This window comes from Artemia sp. Qi Xiang Cuo, chromosome 6 (genome assembly GCF_049724085.1).
Source record: "Artemia sp. Qi Xiang Cuo chromosome 6, ASM4972408v1, whole genome shotgun sequence".
Lineage (NCBI taxonomy): Eukaryota > Metazoa > Arthropoda > Branchiopoda > Anostraca > Artemiidae > Artemia > Artemia sp. Qi Xiang Cuo.
Genome location: NC_142799.1, coordinates 47298347 through 47323078, shown reverse-complemented (window position 1 = coordinate 47323078; position 24732 = coordinate 47298347). Strand labels below are relative to the sequence as shown.

The window sequence follows — 24732 nt, the reverse complement described above, 5'->3', positions numbered from 1 at the left end:
GAAGGGTAGTGCCCTTTCTAAGATTGAAGGGTAGCTAGCCCCCTCTCACACCCCCTTTTCTCCCAAAATCGTCTGATAAAAATGTCGAGATATCCATTTTGTTCAGCATAGTTAAAAAGTTCCAAAATTATGTCTTTGAAAATAACATGACCCCCCCCCCTCCCCTGTGGATAGGTCTTTAAATTATAAAATTTGCCAATTGTTTACGTTTAGTATTTATTATTGGGAAGTATGTATAAATTTTTCGGGGGGGGGGATTTTGTGCTTGGGGTGGGTTTCCATTAGGATATTTTTCTGTGTGGAGTGAAATTTCCGGGGTTGAACTTTCCAAAGGAAATTTTACACTAGGGGATTTGACCGAATTTTTACATGAAATTCTTTATATTTTTCTTACTTTCTCTCTACCTACTCAGTTTTAAATGTGGAGATGTTTCGGGGGAATTATCCGGGGGAAATTTTCAGCATGTTTGGATTTCCGGAGTGATCGAAAAAAAAAACGATTAGAACTTTTTTTAAAATAAAAGTATGCTAGGGAGAATCTTTTAGGCTGAATCTTCTGGAAGAAACTTTGCAGACCAAGGATGGAATTGTTCGAAAGGAATTTTAAGGGGGGGGGGAGAGGGTATTTTCCGTGAAAGAAAATTTCCACGGAAGAGTTTTCCCGTGAGGGGAGGGATTTTTTCATGGAGGGTGAGCCAGATTAACCGGCATTATTTGAAAAACGATCAGAAATTAAATAGAAAAAACAAGTTTTTTTCAACTAAAAGTAAGGAGCACCATTAAAACTCAAAACGAACAGAAGTTAATCTGTATATGAAAGGGTTGCCCTCCTCCTTAATACCTTGCTCTTTATGCTAAAGGGTGACTGTTTGTCCCAATTGTTTAAGAACGACTCCTGGAACACCAGTGCCGTTCAATTAGAATAGGAAGCTTTTTTTAAAGTGCTAAAAACATTAGCGTGAAGAGTAAGGTATTGAGGAGGGAGGGGGGCAACCCCTTCATATACGGACTAATTTCTGTTCATTTTGGTTTTTAATGTTGCTCCTTACTTTCAGTTGAAAAAAACTTGTTTTTCTTTATTTAATTGCAAGACATAAATCTGTAGTCTATGAATACGGCGTTTTTATAGTTTTTAAGAAAAATTCTTTGTCATCAAAATCTTTTTAGAAGTAAGCAGGAATTTGCCTGAAGGGGGGAGGGGCTTAGAATGACAATATTAGTAATAATGATAAAATTCCACTGCTTTTGGTATTCTGTTTGTTTTTTTACGTGACCTTCTCTTAAATAGTGAGCTCACTTGAAGGACTTTAAAGAATACCTTTATGGATACTATTTTAAGTGACGTCTAATTGCTTAAAGAAGTTTTTTGGTAAACTTTATAAGTCTATAGCTTTCTTTGTGAAATCTTTCAATGGAAATACAGTTTAATGAAGAAAATTATTCAATTCTAAGTGAATTAGGCCTTAGATAGTTTTGATAAACCCACTACTAAGATTCTATTTTAAGGTCACCTTGACAATATCTTACTTGAAGCATGCGCTTGCGTTCAAGCAGACAGCATTTGCAACAGCAGCTTCACACAGCCAAGGCCCAAAAATGAGAAGAATCACTAGGGTATTCCAATAGATCTCAAACTGCAAACAAGTGCATTTTGAGGCCCAAATATCGAAAAGAATCGCTAGGGTATTCCAATAGATCTCAAACTGCAAAGAAGTGCATTTTGAGGCTCAAATATCGAAATTTTGACAAATTTCACAACCTGGGGGGGGGGGGGTATGGAGAAAGGTTCATTAGTAATTAGAAACCCCTTGTGACAAACCCCAAATTTTACTCCCATGTGCAGATATATTTCAAAATGAAAAAATCGCAAAGAAGAGAAAAACGAGGACAATAACAGCCAGTGAAAAACAGAAGAAAATGTTATGCAAATATTTCGAACGTAGGACGATTTAGCAGAGTAAACGACCGAAATATTTGCATAATTTTTCTTTTGTATTTCACTGGCTGTTGTTGTCCTCGTTTCTCTCTTCTGTGCGATTTTTTGTTTTGTCATGATATATTTACAGCTTTTTATTACTTTTGATGTTTACTGTATTATTATTATTATTATTGTTTATTTCTAATCCAGACTATACAGAGGTACAATATGTGGAGTATCACGAAGAAAAACACATAAAAATACAACGAAAATCAATATAGAAATCGAAGAATACCAGTTACAGAATAACATATAAAATTTAAAAGAAACTAAAACAAAAGAGAAATAACACAAAAAGAGGGAGAAAAGAAGAAGAGAAAAAAATATCACAACTTGCAGAATCTAATAAGCACTAACATACAGAAAATGGACACAAGCTGTATGATCTGTTAACTGTAATTTTTTCTTCCTCATCCATAGCGAATGCACATCACAGCGTATTGTATTACCAAATAGTTCTCGTTGTTGTTGTTAATTCCCACGGGAAGTTTCCAGAAAAGTTGCCGCAACTAAAACCACAAATCTATCAAAAAATTTTTTGGCGTAATAAAGAAGGAGTCCTACCTTTGTAAGAGGTTATAGACTTCAGAAGATTCAAAGGAATATCTGGTGAGCCACAAATGAGAGCTTCCACTTCCGGTCCAGTAAAAAGTGACAAAAGTGGCACAGGAACGACTTTTGACAAACCATCCCGGACGGCAGCGACTGCATCATCAAACTCGTGGAGCCTTAAACAAGAGTTGAAAGTTGTAAACAAATGACCATTTCAGAGAAAAACCTTTTAAAAAGTAGAATTAGCATAAAAAAAATTGGCCATGAAGTATTCAGAAAATGTTTATTAATTACATGCAACATGGAATTAAAAGCAAATTGAATACTACTACTGCTACTAACAACTCATCGCAGCACCAAGCCGCCTGAGGCCAACACAGCTACGCACGCTCCTCCTCCACCCCAATCTATTCAAAGCCTCCCTTTTTACACCCGCCCACTAAGTTCCCATTTACTTTAAATCTTTCTTTATGACGTCCTCCCACCCCAAATGGGGACGACCTGCCTTCCGTTTAGCCATAGATGGTTGGCCGAAAAGAACAATCTTTGGCAATCTGTCATCCTTCATCCGTACAACATGCCCTAACCACCTCAATCTTTCTTTCATTATAGACCTAGAGAGCGGTATTGAACCACATTTTTCATATAGCCTATTGTTTGAAATACGGTCAGTCAGCCGGGTACCCAGAACAATCCTTAAGCAATTTCTCTGGAAAACATCTAGCAAATCTTCATCCGCTTTTCGGAGCGTCCATGCTTCAGAGCCATATTTGACCACTGTCATCACTGTAGCTTCTAAGATTCTAATCTTGGTTTGCAGACTTATCTTCCCATTCTTCCAGACATTTTTTAACTGTGAAAAAACACCCTGAGCCTTGGCTATTCTACTTTTAACATCTTCACTGCTCCCACCATCTTTACTAATAATACTACCAAGGTAAGTGAAACTGTCCACCTGATGAATCTTTTCATTACCCAACGTCACCTTTTCATCTTTACTTATTCCTAGCCTTAGTGACTTAGTCTTCCTAACATTAATTTCAAACCAATACTAGCACCCTGAACTCGCAAAACCTCTAAAACTTCATTCATTTTGCTCACACTTTCATCTAGGATGCTTAAATCATCAGCATAATCCAAGTCCAGGAGACTTTTTCCTCCCCATTTGATTCCGTGGTCTCCCATTGCCTTTCCTGTGCTCCTTAAAACAAAGTCCATCAAAATAATCCATATAAAGGGGGATAGAACACAATCCTGCTTAACTCCCGATTTAATACAAAACCAGCTGCTAACCTCATTTCCTACCTTAACCGCAGCAGTGTTATTCTTGTACATAGCACTAATCATTTTAATGTATTTGTCTGGTATACCATACAAGGATAATACCTTTACAAAATCTCTTCTATCAGCTGAATCAAACGCTTGCTCATAATCTATAAAACTAAGGACCAAAGGCGTTATACAGTTCATGTACTTTTAAAACAAGAGCCTTAAAAGGTGAACTAAATTGGTACATGTTCTGCCTATTCTAAAGACACGATTCTCTTTCTTGGGAGCTGAGCTTATAGTTTCTTTTGTTCTAAAAAGTGTTTTGCTGCTATGTAATTAACTACAAGGTGAGATCATCTTAATGCCCTAATTAATATCCCACTCACTTTTATCACCTTTCTTATAAAGTGGCTTAATTAAGGTTTTCCTAAAATCATTAGGTACTTCCCCTTTTTCAAAAATCATATTCATAATCTCCAATAACTTATTTCTAACCTAAGAGCCACCATATTTAAGAAACTCATTTACTACCCTATCAGCACCTGGAGCCTTATTATTCTTTAATCCTTTTAGTACTGTTTCTAATTCCTCCTCACAAAACAAATCTTCCTTCACATCCAAGGTATCACAAACTTTTTCATTTTCCTCTATATTTTTTCCTGCAACTCTATCACTGTTAAGCAAATTCTCAAAATGTTCGGCCCATCTCGCTTTAGCTTTTGTCTTATCGCTAATTGCCACCCCATTCCTATCTTTAACTGGGACAAGTCCGGATTGACTACTACCTCTCAATTTGTTAACGTGCCAGTACAATATTTTACTATTATGCCGTCTAGCTGTCAAAATATTTCCTACGCATTATCTATGCCACTACGCCACTACGCATTATCTATGCCACTACGCATTATCTCAGACGGCTTTTTAAACTTTTCCTTGAGGAATACTGTAAGCTACATTTAGGCATGGCAGAATAACAACAGAGACACTTCTGATTTTTTACTTGGGAACGAAAGAGGTCGGGGGTAAGACCCAAGGATTTAATTTGACTTCAAAGATAGTAAAACTAACTTTTGGCCATTTCTAGGAAATGTCCCCTACCCCTTTTTACGTGCCTCTAAGTTTCACCCCTTTATATGGCAATGACCCCCCTACTGGCTTTAGGTGATGTCCGGGATTATTAGTTTAAAAAGAAAACAGCCAGCTTCTGTAGTTATTTTCCTTCTATCCGACTTAAATAGAAGACTCACAGTTTTACCACTTTAAACTTGACATTTGATTTGTGGTAACTATCTCCTTGTTTTGAGTGATTAAATATAGTTCGGATCTCGGAGTGCTATCAAAGTAGCGCATTTATTTTTTATAGCATTTATAATGACGCTTTTATACCTATGCTTAAGAGCAAGGCGCACGAATTCATTTCGGTTTTCCAAGGTGATTCTTCTCTGCTTGGAAGATAGGACCATAGCATGTCCAGCTGCAGAAGGGGTGGTAAAGGGCAAATCCATTGACTGGAATACTGTTGCATCATCTGGCATATCTTCTATACATCTCAGACCTAAAAAAAAAGAAGAATCTTGCTTATGTAAAACTATTACATATTGCAGAATTTATATCAAAGTACTAAAATTATGTTTTGTCTTGAAAAGTCCCTTTGGAGAATACTTCCATCAACAGCTACAATCATAAAAGCCATGCAGTAAATTGAATGAGAATTCACCAACAACAAGGTTAATCACCGAAAATTTATGACGAAGAAATTAATTCTAATTCATATCTTCTAATGAATTCTAAGAATAATGAATTCTAATGAATTAAAAATGAATTCTAAGATCCAAAAATAGACTAAAACTGCCAAACGTTCCAAGAAAACATTTCTCAAATTCCGTTTTTCCCAGTTTTATGTCATTCATTGTGTCATTTCTAATAAATGTTTGTCCAGTAATTCCTTTTGCATATTGAGTATAAGCGCCATCTACTTGGAATATATTATTGACTAAGAAAGCTTGTATATAAACAAAACGGTTTGATTCATAAAATTCGAAATATTCGAAGCCGAAAAACAATCTTTAGGTTCCATGCAACAAAGTTTCACATACTTATCCCAAATCATATCATAAAACACCCATCCTTCGCTTCAAAGCCTTTTATCGACTTTATCATACGATAAATCAAGATAAAAGGGACACTGTATGATCGCACTATTAAAGGCTTATTTGATTTTTTTTGAAGAAAAGTATTTCTTGTTGATTCTACAATTAATAACATTAAATAAATAATAAATAAACGTCGTAATTGGTGGTTTAAGAATTAAACTTAGGCAAGTCAATTTTTCATTCAAAAATTTTACCAGAAATTTGATTGTAACGGTTATAAAAAAAAACCTATAAAGAATTATGCACTTTACTGCTTTTAGAAAAAAAAGTGACAATACATTGAGTCAAAAGTTCCACATTCCAAAAGAATATTTTTGTATCGAGTCTCTATTTTCCTCACTAATTGAAAGTGAAGGTCTTGCCCATCAATTAACAGATACGGATTGTTTTTATGTTCAAGAAATTTTTTTTTAACCCAATACAAAGATCATTCCAGAGCATAGCCTACTAATTTTGAAAACATACAAATAAACTTCCCGTAAATTTGAAAGCGCCAAATACAGAAGACCTCAACGAAAGCTAAATTAAAAATATTGTTATGACAAATTGCATTAGAAACAAAAAAAAAACGAGAGAAAGAGAGAGAGAGAGAGAGAGAGAGAGAGAGAGAGAGAGAGAGAGAGAGAGAGAGAGAGAGAGAGAGAGAGAGATAGAGAGAGAGAGAGAGAGAGAGAGAGAGAGAGAAAGAGAGAAAGATAAAGAGAGAGAGAAATAGAGAGAGATAGACTTCTTTTCCTCATTTTGTCACCAAATTCAAACATTTTTCTTACTTACATAAAGTGGATTAAAATAAATTGCAAGATCAGCTAGATTCTTTGACACCCTGTCTTTTTCTTTCGATCTTTCAAATGGTAGATAATAAATTTAATTGTAAAAATTAAATAACTTCTGTACTGAGTTAAAAAAAAATCAATAAAAATTCTCAGGTAAAAATTTAAGACATAGGATTTTATTCAATTATACTGAGACTATATCTTTCCTCCCAGAGAACATTTCAGGCAAATTGATACGTTTAAAGTATTGAGAAAAGAGAGAATACCTGTTATATAATCTTTATCGACTTCTGTAATATCAGCTGGAGAAAGGTTTATTCCAGCAATCTGTTTCCAAACTGGTTCTGCAAGAGTAAGATTCAAGGGGCTACCAGTCCGTATAGCAATCCCCATCAGCATGCCAAGAAACCTAAACATATCCAAATGTATCTGTGAGCGAGCCGTTGGATTAAGCAAAAAACAATCTCTACTTGTCCCTGATTCTTCTCTTCCGTTCGGGGTCATGATCAGAAGAGGAACAGAACCATTTTGAAGTTCTTCACACATCTCAGCGATGCTCTCACTATAGCCACCGCCACAGTCGTCAACACTTTCGCCTGCGGAAAAAGATATTTATTTAACTTAAATAAATGGTTTGATTATCTGGGTGTATGTAAGATTAAACGCAGTAGGCTGAACTTATGCGTCAGACACAACCGAAACAAAACTTAATAATGTCCAAGAGGAGCAAAATAGAATAAAGATACAGTATAATAAAGACGACTATTTTTGGATATTTTTTTGTTTCTAAATACACATCAAAACCCTTAGATAAGATTTTCCAAGCGTTAAAATTTGGAAAAAATAAAAGGCTAAGATCAAAGGGTAGTTTCATTTATACCTTTTGTTTGGAGGACTATTAGATATTATTTGCAAAAAGAAACAATTCCGCTTCGTCAAAGAATTATTAGCATCTACTTTTCCATCACATTATAGATGGCTTGGCTTTCCTTTTTTTCAGTCTATTTTTATTTTTGGATATCTTACTCTTAAAAAAAATGTGAGCAAGATATCAAATTAAGTGGCAGTTCTTTTTTTAGTGTAAAATTTTCTGTATTAGGATGTTGTACTACACATGAATCCCATCATTTTCTTTGGAGATTCTCGTCAATACTTAGCTATTTTCCCCTGTCATACAACACATTATGCAATTTTACCAGTGAACAAACACAAGGACTGGACTTTTGTTACTCTACAAAAAATCATATATTCATGGGAAATATTTTTAATGATATTAAATAGACATTACTCGTTAAACACAAAAGAAAAGGAAAAAAAGAAGAAGAAACTTTGATTGGGAAAATGAGTTTTCGATTGGCTTTTTAGGTGGCGCATAAAAGTTTTTGATCCACTTAGTCCAAGGCACCACATCTTCTTCGGTCCACTTATATCCAGTGAAAAATTGTCCCAAACATGTTCGCCGCTTTTTCTTAGAACAGCAGTAGTAACAGGCTAACCCACTCGTCTATGAATTTCAGATTCGCTGACTCTTAGTTGCGAGCTTTTATTTAGAATTCTTCCCGGGCACACATTTTCGAGCGAAAAAAAGTTCTCTTTTGGAACAAATGGTTCATGTTCCAGCCCATGCCAGCATAGAGGAGTAAGAAGAGTACGTTGCTACAAGAGAGACTAATTTGAATGGTAGGGAGTTGCTCTTCCAAACATGCATTAATCTATAGAAAGAACAGGTTGACAGTCCAATTCTGTGGTTAATATCGTTCATTATTTTGCCATCACAATTTGGCAAAGCATTTTAGTTTCTGAAAAACTGCACAGGCTCAGATAATTATCGACAATATTATTAAAAAAAAAAGTAATTACAAGATGAAGTTTTTCCAAATATTGCTGAGGATGTCCAAAATGGTTATATCAGAGAAAATGTTCTCTAAAAGTATAAGGCTCGATCAGGTTATACAATAGCCAGAGTGATTTGCCCATGCTAGCATCTGAATCTGCAGAAGCAGATGCAAGTGACGGCGTAGTCTCGCAAGACAGCCTCAACATACCCAAAGAAGATTAGGGGGCTCAAAGGAAGAAGTGCTTCTTCTCAACGCAGGCATGTATCAACAGCTGCAGAGCCTATAATAGCTTTGAAGGTTTTTTTTTCTTGGGGAGCCTGTAGTTTTGAGACAGACAAATTTCCTTAAGTGCGAAAAGAACATAGCGTGGACTCTCAGAGATTACTCCTATTATATCCTCACGGAATGATGTGAGTGTGCGTGTTATTTCCTATCCTTCCGAGGGATTTTTCAAAAAACCGTACGTTGATCAGGGAAAAGTAAAACCAGTATTTTTTGTTTCTTCACAACACGTAATGATAACAATAAAAAAAGATAGAAGAAAAACTAGACAACATGGTCGCTTCCTAGTTTTCTTGCTTAATTCTGCTAAAAGAAAGACTATATAACAGGAGAGGACGGCTCCAAAATTTCAATTCTATGATTTACATATAATATCGAATTGAAAATGTAGCAGAAAATCCAGACATCATCAAAACTAACAACATTAACATTGGGACAATTTCATAGGTCTTAACATGTTCTTAGATGCAGGGGATATTTATTTCCACAAAGGACATCTTATTTCTACCCTATTTCTTTCATTTTTCAGCCCCGGGGATTTTTATCGTTTATAAAAAAATCTAATATCGTTTTTATCCTAAAATCTTGTATCGTTTACAAAACTTGATTTACGCAGTTTTTTTAAAAATCATTATGGATCCCTGTCTTAGAAGCTTAGAGTCTCCCAAAAAGGTGCAAGAACCTTCATTTCATGGCAGAATATAATATAGCCTATGAGATACTTACCAACAAACTTGACTTTCCAGTTCCTATGGGGTAGAGCTAGTATTTCAGGAGTCAACTGGCTCATTTTGAGAGTCATTTGCCCAAAAACAGCACTTTAAACCATCTGAACCGGCCAGGCCAGTACCTTGTCTGCTACGATAGCGACAAACTTGTAACCTGTTTAGTTCAACAACAGGACCATGCTGTCTATCTCGTACCATAGTGCTCTGTACGACCTAAAGAAAAAAAAATCCTTACTATTACTTCATGCTTGTATGCTTGTATGCTGCCTGCATACTTCATGCTTGTCACAGTGCTAAGCCACCTGGCACCAACACAATAGCATACACTCCACCTCCATTCCATATTGATCACAGGTTCTAGTGTCAACATCTACCAAAAAGTTCCCAAAGGTTTTGAGCAATTTTTACAGTCTATCCCAGCCTAAAAGCAAATCGTGTGAAAAAAAGAATCTCAACATATTTTCTTTGTTTGTTTAAGATATTATTTAAATGGGTTTAAATCTGACTGAAACATTAAAATACTAACTAAACAGGATACCAATTTCTATAACAAAAAAACATTCAAAAACTGAAAAAGGAGAATAACAAACAGTCGGACTCTGTCTGTGTACAATCTCAAACAATGCTGAAAATCTCAACTTAAAAAAGGCCTTAATTCAAGCGAGAGAGAGAATAAAAATTAACTATAAATGACGCTTTGTAAAATTAAGAAAGGCTGATAAAAAAAAGAAAATACATTTGAAACTTTTTAATGGAAAAAAATGCACTTTATAGCAAAATTTCAAGTAAGCATTAAGATTCTTAGCTTTCGACAAACATAAAATAGAAAACAATTATCTCTCAAATATTCCTTGTATCACTCGTAATAAAATTAATATGGATAATACTTCAAATATTCAAATAATCAACAGTGACATTTTTAGTTAATATTTCAAGTAAAAGTGATCCGTTAAAAAAAAAAAAAAAAAAGAAAAACACACATTAATAACAGAGGAATTACTGTAACACAGATAAGGCTATTCTAAAGGATAGTTAATTTATATTTTTGAAAGCCAGAAAAGTTTTGATTTTGAAATTCTAACTAGCTGTCTGTATATAGCTTTTACAAAAAGTGACTTTTTTTAACTTGTAAGGCAAAAATAGGCAAAAACTGGCTAGGAGTCAGCTTATTTATACAATGTAAATATAGGACACATTTACTGCACCTTGGCTGCGATAACAATAATTTATAAGGTCCAAAACATAAACAAAACTTCTAGAAAAATAAACAAAACTTCATGCAATACCAACAAAAACATAGTCGCTTGGTGTATGTCCGAAATATTCGTTAAATATCCTTAATTCTAACTTTCACCGGAGAATTTATCATGCCCTAATGGTGAATGTTAAGCATTTCTGAGATCTATATGTCAATTTTTGTATCTATTTTGCACCTCTTTAAGCATAAGTGTTCTTCCTCTATGGCCTACTCTGATGTGAGTTTCATAAAGCAAATTTTGGAAGCTCTACGTTGAACAAAGAGAATTAATGAACCTAAAAAACCTGAACCTTCACTTGTTGGGTTGGCAATCATTTTGGTGACCTTCTAATTCTTTGAATGATCATGAATAACATTCGCAAATTGATCAGATTTTAAATGGTTCTTTCAATTTGCATGAATTCTTTTTTGTTTGATTCTTTATTAGGGGCATATCGTAAATTAAAACAACGAATGATCTCTACCACAGTGGTCTCCAAAAGACCACTGTAGTATTTTCTCAAAACATGGGAAATAGGCTTTCGCTTCTTTACTTCTTCTTTCGGATTTTTTAAGTCTTATCCTCAAGCCTGTTAATGTTCCTTTGAAACAGTCTGTAGTAACGAACTGTAAGTAAGGAGCGACGTTGCTCAATAGTAACAGAAACTCTAAAAAATGGAATTTTGATATCAATAGACATATCAGAAGACTTGGCTTATTATGCTGATTCAAAATGCATAATATTCATTAAGATTAGTGTTACCCATCAAAAGCTAAGAGCCTGAGACTATTTACTGATTTTCGAAAAAGGAATCTTAATGAAAATCACACCATTAGATTCAATGTATCCGAAAACTCTTATAGCAGTTTCAAGCTCCCATCTGAAAAATGTGAAGTTTTGTATTTTTTTTGCCAGAAAAAAGATCATGGATACATGTTTATTCATTTATTTTTTTCCCTAGGGATGATCTCATCGAAGCAATAGTCCTAGAATATTGGGAAAGGGCCCATTCAAACAGAAATTAAAAGTTTCAGTGCCTTTTTTAAGTGACCAAAAATATTGGAGGGCAAATAGCCCCCCTATCACCACCCTTTTTTCCTCAAAGTCGCCCGATCAAAATTTTGAGACAGCAATTTTGTTCAGCATTGTTGAAAGGTCCAATACCTATGTCTTTGGAAAAAACATGACCCCCCACAGCCCATGGGAAAAGCTCTAATATATAAAATTGGTCCATTGTCTACGTTTAGTAATTGTTATTCGAAATTATGCATACATTTTTAGGGGGAGGGGGGGGGGGATTTTCTGCTGGGGAAATTTTCTACGAGGAGGGAAGTTTCTGGGGTGTGGAATTGTCAGAGGAAATTTTGCACTGGGGGAATTTGCCAGAATTCCTAAACGAAATTCTTTTTATTTGTCGTACTTCCTCTTTACCGACTCAATTTTACGCGTGGAGAGGTTAAAGGTAAATGTCAAAGGTAAATTTTCATCGGTATGGAAATGTCAAGAGGATTTTTCCGCGGAGGCGCAGCTATATTTCCTGGCATTATTAAAAAAACGTGTTTTTTCAACTGAAAGTAAGGAGCAACATTAAAATTTAAAACAAACAGAAATTATTACGTATATGACGAGGGTCGCCCCCTAATCAACACCCCACTCTTTACGGTAACGTTTGAATTTTGTCCCGATTCTTTAAGAACGACTCCTGAAATACAAGGATCGTTTATTTATAACATAAGCAGCTTTTTTAAAAATGCCAAAAAACTTTAGCGTAAAGAACGAGTTGTTTGACAGGAAGCAACCCCCCTCATATACGCAATAATTTCAGTTTGTTTTAAATTTTAATGCTGCTCCTTACTTTCAGTTGAAAAAAACGTGTTTTTTTAAAATTTATCTTTTAGGGTTGTGTGTAAAAGGATCTTTGCGCAACCCAAAGCAACCCAAAACTTGTGTGTAAAGGATCTTTTTTATTATTTGGACGTTGGTCTTAATCTAGTAGGCCTCAAAAAAAGAATTGGCTGGGACCATGCCTATGCAACATCTTATACGATAATCAATGAGTCAATGTCCACTGGATCCCCACTTTATACGCTTTTAATGATATAAAAGGAGCCATGAAGATATTTCGCATGCTTTCGCTCTTTTAGTTTCTATTAGTGGAGGGATTCCCCTTTCTGTGGCTGGGTTTTTAGATTCTGGTATTCGAGGCTTGGGATAAAAAATGCTGCACCAACTTTTGATTCATTTTCTAATCCGATTTCAGTTGGTTGTGGAGTTAGACAAGGTTGAGTTTTATCCCCTTGTATTTTATTATGTTTGGAGGAGTGTAATCAGTCACTACCTAAAACCCTTATCTCTTGGGGAGGGAATGTGTCTTCCGTTGATTACGCTGATGATATTATTTCTAATGAGCCGTTCCAAGTCTAGTTCAAAAATAAGTCTGTCATTGTTTGATGAATTATCTAGTTATGTTTTTAAGCCAATTGCAAATCATTCCTCTGTTCTATTTACTGAGCTATTTTGCAATTTCTTTTATAAGTTTTATTTACTCCTCGATTTTGAAGGAAATAAACAAAAAATTAAACAAATATATTATATATATATATATATATATATATATATATATATATATATATATATATATATATATATATATATATATATATATATATATATATATATATATATATATATATATATATATATATATATATATATATATATATATATATATATATATATATAAATTCCTATGTTTGAGAACGCTAAAGTGTTTTTCCGAGTGAAAGAGGGAGGGGAGGTGGGAGTTTGGGGGGTGGTGGTGGGAAGACTCAGTTAGATTCTAATAGTATCACCCCTCCAGCCATCTATCGACTCTTTGTGAAAGGTATGCTATAAATTTCTTCAATTTCAAGCGTCAAACCATGCATTTGTTTATTTGCATTTGGAAGGTACTACATCTACTATACACACTACGAATTTGCTACTCAAGAGCAATTAAAAATGTAAATTTTAAGACCATAACATTTAATAAAACTGAAGCTGAAATTTGCTTAGAAAAATAAAGCATAAAAAAAGTCAAAGAACTCACTTTTTTAAATAAAGCTTCTTTGACTGATGGAGGTATCAATGGCCGTAATTTATTAATATCCGTTGAAATTAGGTAGTCTTTCGAAGTTAGATGCCCAAGAGGAAGTAATGGTACCATTGGACTTAACAATTCTGAGACATAATTCAGCAAGATTAGCCTATTTCGTAGGACATGTAAAGGAATACTTCGAAGAAAGTCATATTCTAAGGGAACAGATGATGGTAGACGACAACCTTTTGTACTTGCTCTTATTGATTTACTTGTACTCCATGCAAGTGTATGGGCAGAACCACAGGCCACTCGGTCAATTTTCTTACCCTAATGAAAAAAAAGAAATTAGATAATTTTTCAGACAGGCAGTACTGCAACTGCTGGTGGTTGTCACTAGTGTAGTGATTCTTTCCGGTCTCCAGTTATTTTTATCCTGTAATGTAACTTCTAGTAATTTTAGTCACACATTCTCTGTGTAGTCTAAATTTTTCTAAGTGTTATCATGCTTATATTTAGGATAAAAATTTTGAACAAAATTATTAATAGCAGAGGGACGGCTTTTTTGTAATATTTTTGCATCTTTAAACCAAATCAGCGATAAATCACTCCATATTTCAAAATATTATTCACCCAATACACGGGCACACTTAGAAACTCAGTTGGGAGGACTGAAGTTACTATATAAGGTTCGTTTACATTTAACATTTTGGAGGGGGAGAGATCAATAAAGTCTAAGCAGCTTCTGCTCAATTTTAGGTGAGTCTGTCACAAGAAAAAACAACTATTATATGAATATTCATTTTAATGTAGGAAATTTGCTACTATTGAGCATCAGCTTGGCATAAAGTAAAAAAAAAACTTTAACAGTTAGCTAGATATCAAATTTTCTGTAGCATTTAAGACACTTTTATTTGTCAGGTTGTCTATTAACAAGAATGTGCATTTTATTTACAGTAGGGATATACCCACATGGGTGCACACCTCATTTGATAATCAGGATCCTTCAGTCTCACCACTATCCAACAGAACCGATACTGATTCATTTTCAAACAGAGACACACACAGTAATTTATTTGAAAGGGGAAAGGGAGTTCAAATAAAGCAAATAAACAAAATAAAAAGAATAATCAAAGTAGATGACAACATAAGAAATTATTGGGAAAGGTGTTAACATCTTAAGATTTTGGAAAGAGACATGCCCGAACCCATAAGCCTCCCGCCGTAAACCTCTCTCTCTACCTACATAGCTCCCTCCCTCCGTCTTCACGAACATCCTATTCTTAAACAATTTTGAGGAAATATGAATTTCCGAATTAAATAAGGAGAGCTCTGATTTTTTTTATTGTTTAAGTACAACTTTACGATTGGAAGTAAATATTCTAATTAAAATCACTTTTGTTCTTTTTACGATCGTACATTATTTTAAAATCTACACGGACACACATATTTTTGGAAAATATATGCGAAGTATATTTTTTAGAAAATAAAAAAAGATCAGAATAAAGATAAGGCAACTTATTACTAAATAATGAGTAATAGCAAATTAAAAAGCTATATGCAACAACGATATGCTTTTAGCAGTGAAATTCTCGTCGTACAACTGAATGCATAACACTTTCGTACTGTTTTATAATCATTATTTCTGGGACGTATACTTGGAAATCATATTTCTTATGCTAAGAAAAAGAAAATACAATTTAAAAATAAAAAAATTGATTGTGTGTACCTGAAGTGCTGCAACTACTCTGGGTCGGGGGATTGCGGATGTACTTCCATCTCCCAGTTGTCCTTCATCATTATCACCCCATGTATACACTTCTCCATCTTCTGTGCAGGCAACGCAATGAAGTGAACCTGCTCAAAAGTATAAATTTTTTACAGATGGATCATGGATTATAATTTCAAAATTAGCAAAACACTTCAACTTTCCATAAAGCTAAATGCTTGGATTTCTCATAGGAAAGAATAGCTAGCAATAGTTAAGACTTTCAGAACTAGACTCGATATACTTATCAAAATTTTATCCAAAACCTTAAAATTAAGTTTTTTGTTCAAATAAGTGCAAAAAATGTGTAGTCTACCTTTGTTATTTGAAGTAAAATAGTTGAAAAGGAAATTGCTTAACTCTGATTTAGGACATTGAATTCTCAAAACTGTACCATATTGATATAACTAATAGCCTCTTAGTTTCTTTTTAGGATGTATTTTTCCACCCAATTTTACACTGATGTCTTATTAAGGATATGTGAAATGTACCTGTTACGACCAAAAACCACAAATCCCAAACGTTTGTTTGTAGAAGATGACTTTAAAATCGAACTTCATCTTGCTAAATTACTTTCATTACAGCAATACATGTAAAGATTTGCAATTGATTATGTAGTATTTTCTTTCATTCACCAGAAATTTTACCGGAGAATGGAAAAAAAAACTGATAAAATGGTAGCAAGTTTATATAGTTTCTTTCTTTTTTGTTTACTATTACAGGACCAGATATTTTTACAGCAAACGTTTCTTTTAAGGCGCACACAAAACTCATTCTATACAAAATTTAATATGGTAGGTTAACACCCAAGCAAAAACAACCCAAAGAAACTCGTCATAAGCAAAATTTAACCAATGAAAAATAAAAACAGGCAAAATTCCATCCGCATGAAGCTCAGCGAACAATAAATTCATCACAGCCGCCTAAATTAGCAAAAACTCCCTATTAATAATCCACGCTTGGAAAGGAGCTTTTAAGATTTGATCCTTCGCAAAATACTGACATTTTCAGGATTTCCCCAATAATTTCTGCACATTTTTTACTTTGTTTTATAGGGTTTTCTTTTCATCTATTTTTCATAGATAGAAAGGCTATGAAGGATTAAAGCTTTTTTGGGGCAATATCTGGGCCTTAAGCACTAACGGAGACGATAGTTATCCCAAGGATAGTATGACCGATGTTGATGACAAGAAATATGGCAGCAGTAATAGCGTCAATGAATATGGATAACAATTGGTATCTGATAGACCAGGAAGTCAAATGACTGAGTACGTCCTAAGTTCTCTCCTCTTAGGGAAATACATCTAATAGGTTGTCTTTACAAAATCTGTAAAAGGTGCAGAACAGCCATTGGCAGTGTCTAATTCTGACTTATAGGAGATTCCTCGTCTAGCATTGACCCGAAGCTCCCTCGCCAAAATTTGGAAAACCTGGGCTTGATAATAAACTCTTTCTAGTTTAACATTCATTTTTGAAAAGTTCTCAGAGACTCAAGCATCTGAACCAAAACGTTCTAAATCTATGAACTTTGTTTCGTGAGCGCGGGTCAAAACGTAAAAAAGGAAGCATTTAAAAAAAAACTGCAGGTTATCCAGGAGGGTGTGAGTCTTTCAATAAATCTTTGAGAAGAAGGTAATTCTCCTTCTCCCCTGTGTGTACTAGATGGACTTACCTGGGTTATACAGTTATGCATCAAGTCTTGACGCTTTCAATTATTCTGTGTTATTTTTTCCAGATTGAAATGTGCAAGACTGAACTTTGTGTGGCCTGAATTCTGTCAGGTTAAGTTATGAGGAAAGAAAATTGACATCAAAAGCTTCATTTCCCAACTATTTTATTGTGAGAAAAGAGCATATACCACGTCTTATTTTTTAAGAATATGTCTGGATTATATTAAAAAACAAACAAGATGAGAGAAAACACACCTGACTACTCGATAGAGCTTACATTGTTGGTTGAGAAGAGGAAGCAAATAGAAGTTTTTCAAAAAAATATTACAAGGCGCCGGATAGATAAATTGATGGATAGACAATACTTTAATGATAAACGGCTATCATAAGCTAAAACATAGCCGAGCTTACGACTCAAACAATATTAAAATCAGAACAGTAAGAATCATAAGCATAAAGGAAGTAAAAAACATTAAGAACCACAACAACAATTAGAAACATTGATAAGTACAAAAAGCAGCTTGTATAAAAAATAAAAATAAAAGACAGAAATCAAAACTTAAAAAAAAAACTGGAGCTAAAATATGTCAAAAAGGATCGAAAAACGGAAACAGTATAAAAAGCGGCAATAATTCTTGTGACAATACACCAACAACTAAAAAAGAGACAAAAGAGCCCTATTTGTTTCCAAGACAGATATAAAGATTTATTAAGGTACTTTATGATAAAGGGAATGATCTTTCAAATCTTTAAAAGAAAGTTAATTCCTTCAAAGAAATATCAGCATCTTTCAAATATGACTATGCTAACCTTTGCGCACATCAATAAAAAAATGGAAAAGCAAATCATTTAGAAGAAAAATAGAATATACTGCCTTTTCATACCGAATCCGCATATGTTTCAGCATTTCCGTTTTAAATATTCAAGTAGGTGCATTTAAACAGATAACACCATTTTAACATTGAAAATGCGATTAAAATCACCGAATTTTAGCACATGTCATATTTCTCAGGATTGAACTAGAACATAATACAAAGTCTTCGATGATACATGAGTGTTTTCTATGGCTAAGAGTTTATTTTGCCATCTTACCTCTAATCTTAATGCCATCTTACCTCCGTTTCTTAATCGTCTCGGAGTGTAGAAAAAACGTTAAACAGTTTTCAATGAAATGCTCAATAAAATTTTGAAATGTTTTCAACACAGTATTTTATTGTATTTAAATATTAGTTTATTATATTATAGACATGTCTACATCCCAATAGTCATTATTTAAATAAATCATAATAATTAAAATAATTGCGCACATGGGCCTCCCCCAGGCCACTCAGCGCGTCCCGAGGTGGCGGATAGGGGAACGCCCTACAGATATGTAGGGTACCTCCATTGAGTAGGAGGCGAGGACCAAGGGAGGACCCAGTCCCTGGGGGTCCTTAATTGAAACTGGGGCACCCTCGCCCGAGGACTCTAAATACGGGCGGAGGAGGAAGAAGGCCCCTCGGATGTACACTCAGCAGGGCCCATCGGCGTGTGGACACGTCCCGTTAGTTACAAACCTTCTCCCAGCAATGGGTTAAATTGCATGGTGAAGCAGAACACCATCGTGGGAGGACCCTCTATATGAGGACAACTGCGGAAGGGCGGAGGATCCAGATTTACGGACAACGGCCTCTGAAAGGTGGTGGAGAGGAGTGGCTTGCCGCCACCACCCATTTAGCCAAGAAACCACCTCTCTTGAATATCATGAAAAAAGGGCTCGGTATTATGCAAACATCTGCTACTGCGTCCAGGGTAACCGACGAACAACCAATTTTAAATGATGATAATGCGATTTTACATGCTACCGCGTCCGGGGTAACCGACGAACAACCAATTTTGAATGAGGATAATGTGATTTTACATGCTACCGCGTCCGGGGCAGCCGACAACCCTAGGCCTAGGACTACCCCCACCCGGGGCGAAAATCCACACGGTTGTTCCGTTCCAACAAAAACCACCCTACACTTTGGCACGCTAAACATCCGAACACTTGCCAGACCGGGAAAACTAGATCTTGCCCTTAGAGAACTACAGAGGTACAATTGAGATGTTATCGGCCTCTCTGAGACGCACCTCGCCCGAACAAGTGAGGAAAACCTCTCTGGAGCCTCCCTCTCGTTGTCCGGCCGCAAGGACGGAGTTCATCCACCAGGTGTAGGATTTTTCGTACTACCAACTGCCAAAAAATCTCTAATCTCTTTCACCCCAGTCTCAGAAAGAATAACCGTCTTACAACTGAAGAGAGCTGCCAAGAATATCTCTGTCGTCCAAGTTTATGACGCAGAGTCCGTCAGAAGTGAGGAAGAATGTGATGAATTATCTTTCACACTACAGAGCATCATCGACCAAATCCATAAGAAAGACGTACTGATTGTCATGGAGGAATTTAACGCTATAGTAGGCACGGATAATACCGGTCTGGCCGATAAAATAAGGTCATTTGGTCACGGTAAACTCAATGCGAGAGGGAATCAATTACTGAACTTCTGCCAAAAAAACGAGTTATTTGTAACGAATACAATATTCAAATACCGCCATCGACGCTAAGTGACCTGGAGATCCCCAGACGGTAAAACCGAGAACAACATTGATTATATGCTGATATCGAAGCGCTGCAAGTCTTCCATACTAGACAAAGTAGCATTACCTGGAGCAGTCTTCAACTCTTACCACACTCTCCTGATGTCAAGGTTTAAGCTAAGAATGAGAAAATTTCAAAAAGCAACAAAAATCCCAAGATTCCGGGTGGATCTGCTGCAGGATCCCGAAAAAAGGCAGAAATACACTTCCACTCTATCTGAAAAATTTCGAGAGATCCTGGCTAATCATTCTCCCTTGACCACCGCTAATGAGATAGACTCCCTGACCGAGCAGGTCACATCAGCAATCATCGAGACAGCGAACGACGTCCTCGGACGAAAAACTCCCAATGAAAAACCATGGATCACAGATGAGATCATTGCGCTATGCGAGGATAAGCAACTTTTTTGTAATGAATCCGACCGCCACAACCGGGATACTTACAAGCTGCTCAAGAGAAGAGTAGAGCGAGAGACCAAAAAGGCACTACTTAACCACTTGAGAAAGAAATACAAAGACTGTGAAGTACAGTTCAAGAAGAAGAGCAGCGGAACAGTACTCAGAAGGGTACACGAATTAAGCTGGAAAAAAGAGCCACAAACATCAGTGATCCTGGACAAAGACGGAAATGAGATTAGCGATTCAAAGATGAAACTTGAAAGCATAAAAAGAATTCTTTAACGATAAACTGAATCCACCAGTAGCTGCGGATCCTGAAATACTAACCCGCTTCCCCATACCCGACCAAGAACTCAGACCACCACCCCCACTTAAGTCAGAAACCGAGTCAGCAATCAAGTCGCTCATAACAAGGAAAAGCCCCTGGCCCAGACGGAGTCACCGCTGAACTCATTAGCGTCGGATCGGATGATGTAACTGATCTGTACCACGCCATTGTATTTGCGGCGTGGGAAACCGGCCACGTATCCCGTCAGTGGTGCAAGGCTACCATTGTACCTATTCACAAAAAGGGGTCAAAGAAAGAGTGCGGAAACTACCGTCCGATCAGCCTCACAAGCCATCAGTCACGTGTCCTGTAGGACAAAAGTCCTACTCCGACGCTTACAAGCAACAACTGCCTTTTCCACAGGAGAATATCAGGCCGGCTTCCGCCCTGGAAGATCCAAAATCGATCAGATGTTCGTCGTTCGATATCTCATGGAATGATACATGGAATTCAGCCAAGAGCTCTACCAGCTATTCGGTGATTTCCCTCAGGCATTTGACCTGCTATGGCGCGAAGGACTCTGGCAAATCCTCCTTCACTACGGGATACCTTATGAGATTGTCCAAGTAATCAAGAGTCTGTATGACTAGTTCCGAGGCCAAGTAATAACCGTTGATGGACTGTCAGAAGAGTTCACAACTTCGTCAGGACTACTCCGGGGTTGCATCTTATCACCACATCTCTTCAACCTCTTTCTAAATGTCGCTCTATCACTGATGCAGTAGGAATATGGCGCAACAATAGGAGGGCTGCTGATAGACAATCTTGCCTACGCTGATGATATTGTTGAGCTAGCCAACTCTACCACAAGAACTGCAGGCACAAGCTGATAAACTCTACGATACCACAAAGCCGCTTGGGATGGAGATCAATATCAGCAAGACCAAAGTCATGGTAACTACGAGATGTAAACTAGACAACCCACCCATTATCACCATAGGCGGGAGACAGGTTGAAACAGTTGACCACTTCCTGTACCTTGGTAGCCTAGTCTCCTCAGATAATTCCCATAGCTCTGACGTGAAACGTCGACTTGCACTTGCTAGCTCTAGCTTCCGAAGATTAGTCAACCTCTGGAAAAGCAACCACCTAGCCAACAAACTCAAAATGCGCCTATTCAACAGTTTAGTAATCCCCATAGTTATTTATGGATGCGAAACATGGACTCTGAAAACCGAAGACGAAATAAAACTTCTAGCTTTTGAGATGAGATGCCTCCGTTGCATTGCTAGAATCAAATACACTGACCGAATCACAAATCTGGAAGCACATCAAAGGTTCTAGTCCGCTGAAACCATTCTAAGTAAAATCAAGGAGCAACAACTGCACCAGTTTGTCCACGGCAAGCGAATGGAGCCAAACCACCTCCCAAAAACCACCCTTGAAGGATCCCTCCATAGTATTCGTCCACGAGGCAGACAACGAAAATGATGGATGGAGAACTTCCACTTCAACAATTTCAAGATAGCCCAGTTGTCACGTATTGCACCAGATGTAGTAACGTACCGAGCCCTTACGCATGAGCTAGCAAGAGGAGTGGCCCCAAAACGTCCCACCAGGATGGCCGGGACCTAAGTAAGTAAGTAAGTAAAATAATTATGATAGTTTCAACTCTAATCAACTGAGTAACTGATACAGTTGACAAAGCGACCTTGTTTGCAAGTAAAAATTAGAGCAAGATGTTTCTATAATTTTAAGATACTACCCCGTTTACTCATTTTGCTATTCATTCCTGCCTCAACTCGAAATAATGACTGAAGAGAAAATAAAAATTACTGAATTATGGTTCATATTGTTAAACGAAATTAAGGAGGGAGAAGTTAAGCGTTAAGTTTACGAAAAATAGCTACAAGATAAGCACACTGATGATAAAATTCATGTCCCACGAAGTAGCTAACTTTTCATAAAAGACTTACACTTTGGCTCGCAACTTTTAAGGGTGATCCGAAATGACTATAATTATATTGGCTTATTATAAAACTCTTATTATGCTTTTAATATACACAGAAAGTAAGGAGGAAAGATACAGGAAAAAACAGTACTGATTAGAGTGCCAATTCAAGAAAATTTAGAGAAAAATAAAAGTTCAAATAGGGATAAAATCCTTTTAATCGACACTGATAAATTTCACAAAAACACTAGATATTTCGGTTACATATGCAGTAACCGTCATCAGAAGTAAACTTACGACGAATCGGTTTACTGGTTTGTTCAGTAAAACTCAATACATCAGTTTTTCTACTGATGACGGTCAGTGCATATGTGACTGAAATATCTAGTATTATTGTGAAATTTATCGCTGTCGATTAAAAGAATTTTATCCCTATTTGAACTTTTATTTATCGTCATGGAAAGGCAGTGTGGTCTTCGAAATTATCTACGTCAAACTTAGAGAAAGGAGGGAGAAGGAGGCAATCATTTTTTCCCAAGTTTTTTTTTTAATGTAGATGCAAAACAGGCATTTCACAAAATACGGGGAGGGCAATTAGTTCCCTGCAATCCCCCTCCCCCCTAATTGGCGCCCTTGGCTCAGGGGTGGATCCAGGATTTTTTTTGGGGGGGGGGGAAGGTTGAGCCGATAAACTTGCGTTAGGAACAAGTTTAATTAACGCAAACTTGCGTTAATTAAGTAAATTGCACTAATTTAGACTACGTTAGGTGGGGGGGGGGGTTCACCCTCCTTGCCCCCTGGATCCGTCCCTGCCTGGGCTAAAATAAAGGGTGTCTCAAAAAGAACGACAGATTTGAATCTACTATAAATCGAGTTTATTTTTTTTTTTAAAGAAGCAAACAAAACATACTATTTTCTTCAGGAGATGTTAAGATTATACTTGAAACGCAATATCGGGCTTACGACCCCCCATACCAGCCCAACAAGCACTCGAAATGTCCATGAAATTAACCTCACTCACTCACACACAGCGTCGGACCCAGGATTTTTTTAGAGGGGGGGGGGGCAAAATAGGTTGATTCGATAAACTTGCGTTAGGAGCAAGTTTAATTAACGCAATCTTGTGTTAATTAAGTAAATTACACTACTCTAGACTACGTTAGGGGGGGGAACGCCCCTCGCCCCCCTGGATCCGCCAACTGCTCACACATTTCCCTATCAACTTCGTTGAGAACCCGCTAAATTTCTTGTTTAAATTCCAACCGATTACGGGGCTTGTTTTTGTGAACTCGTGACTTAGTGTACCCCCATAGTAAAAATTACAAGGTGTCAGGTCACAAGATCAAGATGGATAGGCTTGGTATCCTCGTTACGAGGTTAGTCTGTCTGGGAGCTTCTCACGTAGCAGAGCGATTATGTCTGCTGAAGTGTGGCAAGTTGCACCGTCTTGCGGGAACCAGAAATTCTCGACGTTCATTTAATCCAACCGGGGCCAATGGAAATTAGTGAGCATAGCACGATAACGAACTCCACTCATCATGACAGCCCTTTCTTGATCATATTAAAGAAAATAAGAACCGATTAAACCACCGCTCAAAATCTTACAGCAACCCCCTAACTCGGGCTTTTGACGTCTTCTGTCGACCTACTTTTTTCAAATTTCTTCAACAGCCTACAAACAGTGGATTCATTTGGAGCAATATTACGTCCCTTAATCGTGCGGAGTTTTCGAACGGTTTCGGCGGAGCGTAGACCATTTTTGTAGTTAGTTTTCACAATCAACACTCGCTGTTCCGTCCAGTATCTTTCCATGATTATACACCGCAAACAATATGCTGGAAAACAAAGTACAGCATCAAACCATAACGTGTTACCACTAAAGACGAATAAAAATAACGGCTTCTTCAAATCCAGCGACCTTTTTGAGACACCCTATACTCAAAAGATACCCTAGATCAACAAAAAAATTGAATAAAGATGTTATAGTATAGAACATAATAGCAAAAAAGAGTACATACCCGTTGCTATACAAGTGACCTTTTTCCCTTGAAGTGCAGCAACACGGCGAGGGCGTCTGGTATGATCATCGGTTCCATGACCTAACCTATGATAGTCTCCCTTGCCCCTAAAAAAAAATTATGTTAATTTAGTGTAGACAAACTAATATCAT

At 36.5% G+C, this 24732-nt stretch overlaps 1 protein-coding gene across 1 annotated transcript in view; it reads right to left on the bottom strand.

Moving 5' to 3' along the window:
• Positions 1–24732, bottom strand: part of LOC148951294 (E3 ubiquitin-protein ligase HERC2-like) — a 299149-nt gene that overhangs the window by 24287 nt on the left and 250130 nt on the right. Inside the window, 8 exon segments of the mRNA XM_089091055.1 lie at positions 2543–2706; positions 5186–5354; positions 6992–7321; positions 9572–9662; positions 9664–9786; positions 13900–14217; positions 15617–15744; positions 24581–24687. Of these exon segments, the coding sequence (XP_088947181.1) occupies positions 2543–2706; positions 5186–5354; positions 6992–7321; positions 9572–9662; positions 9664–9786; positions 13900–14217; positions 15617–15744; positions 24581–24687 (1430 nt within the window).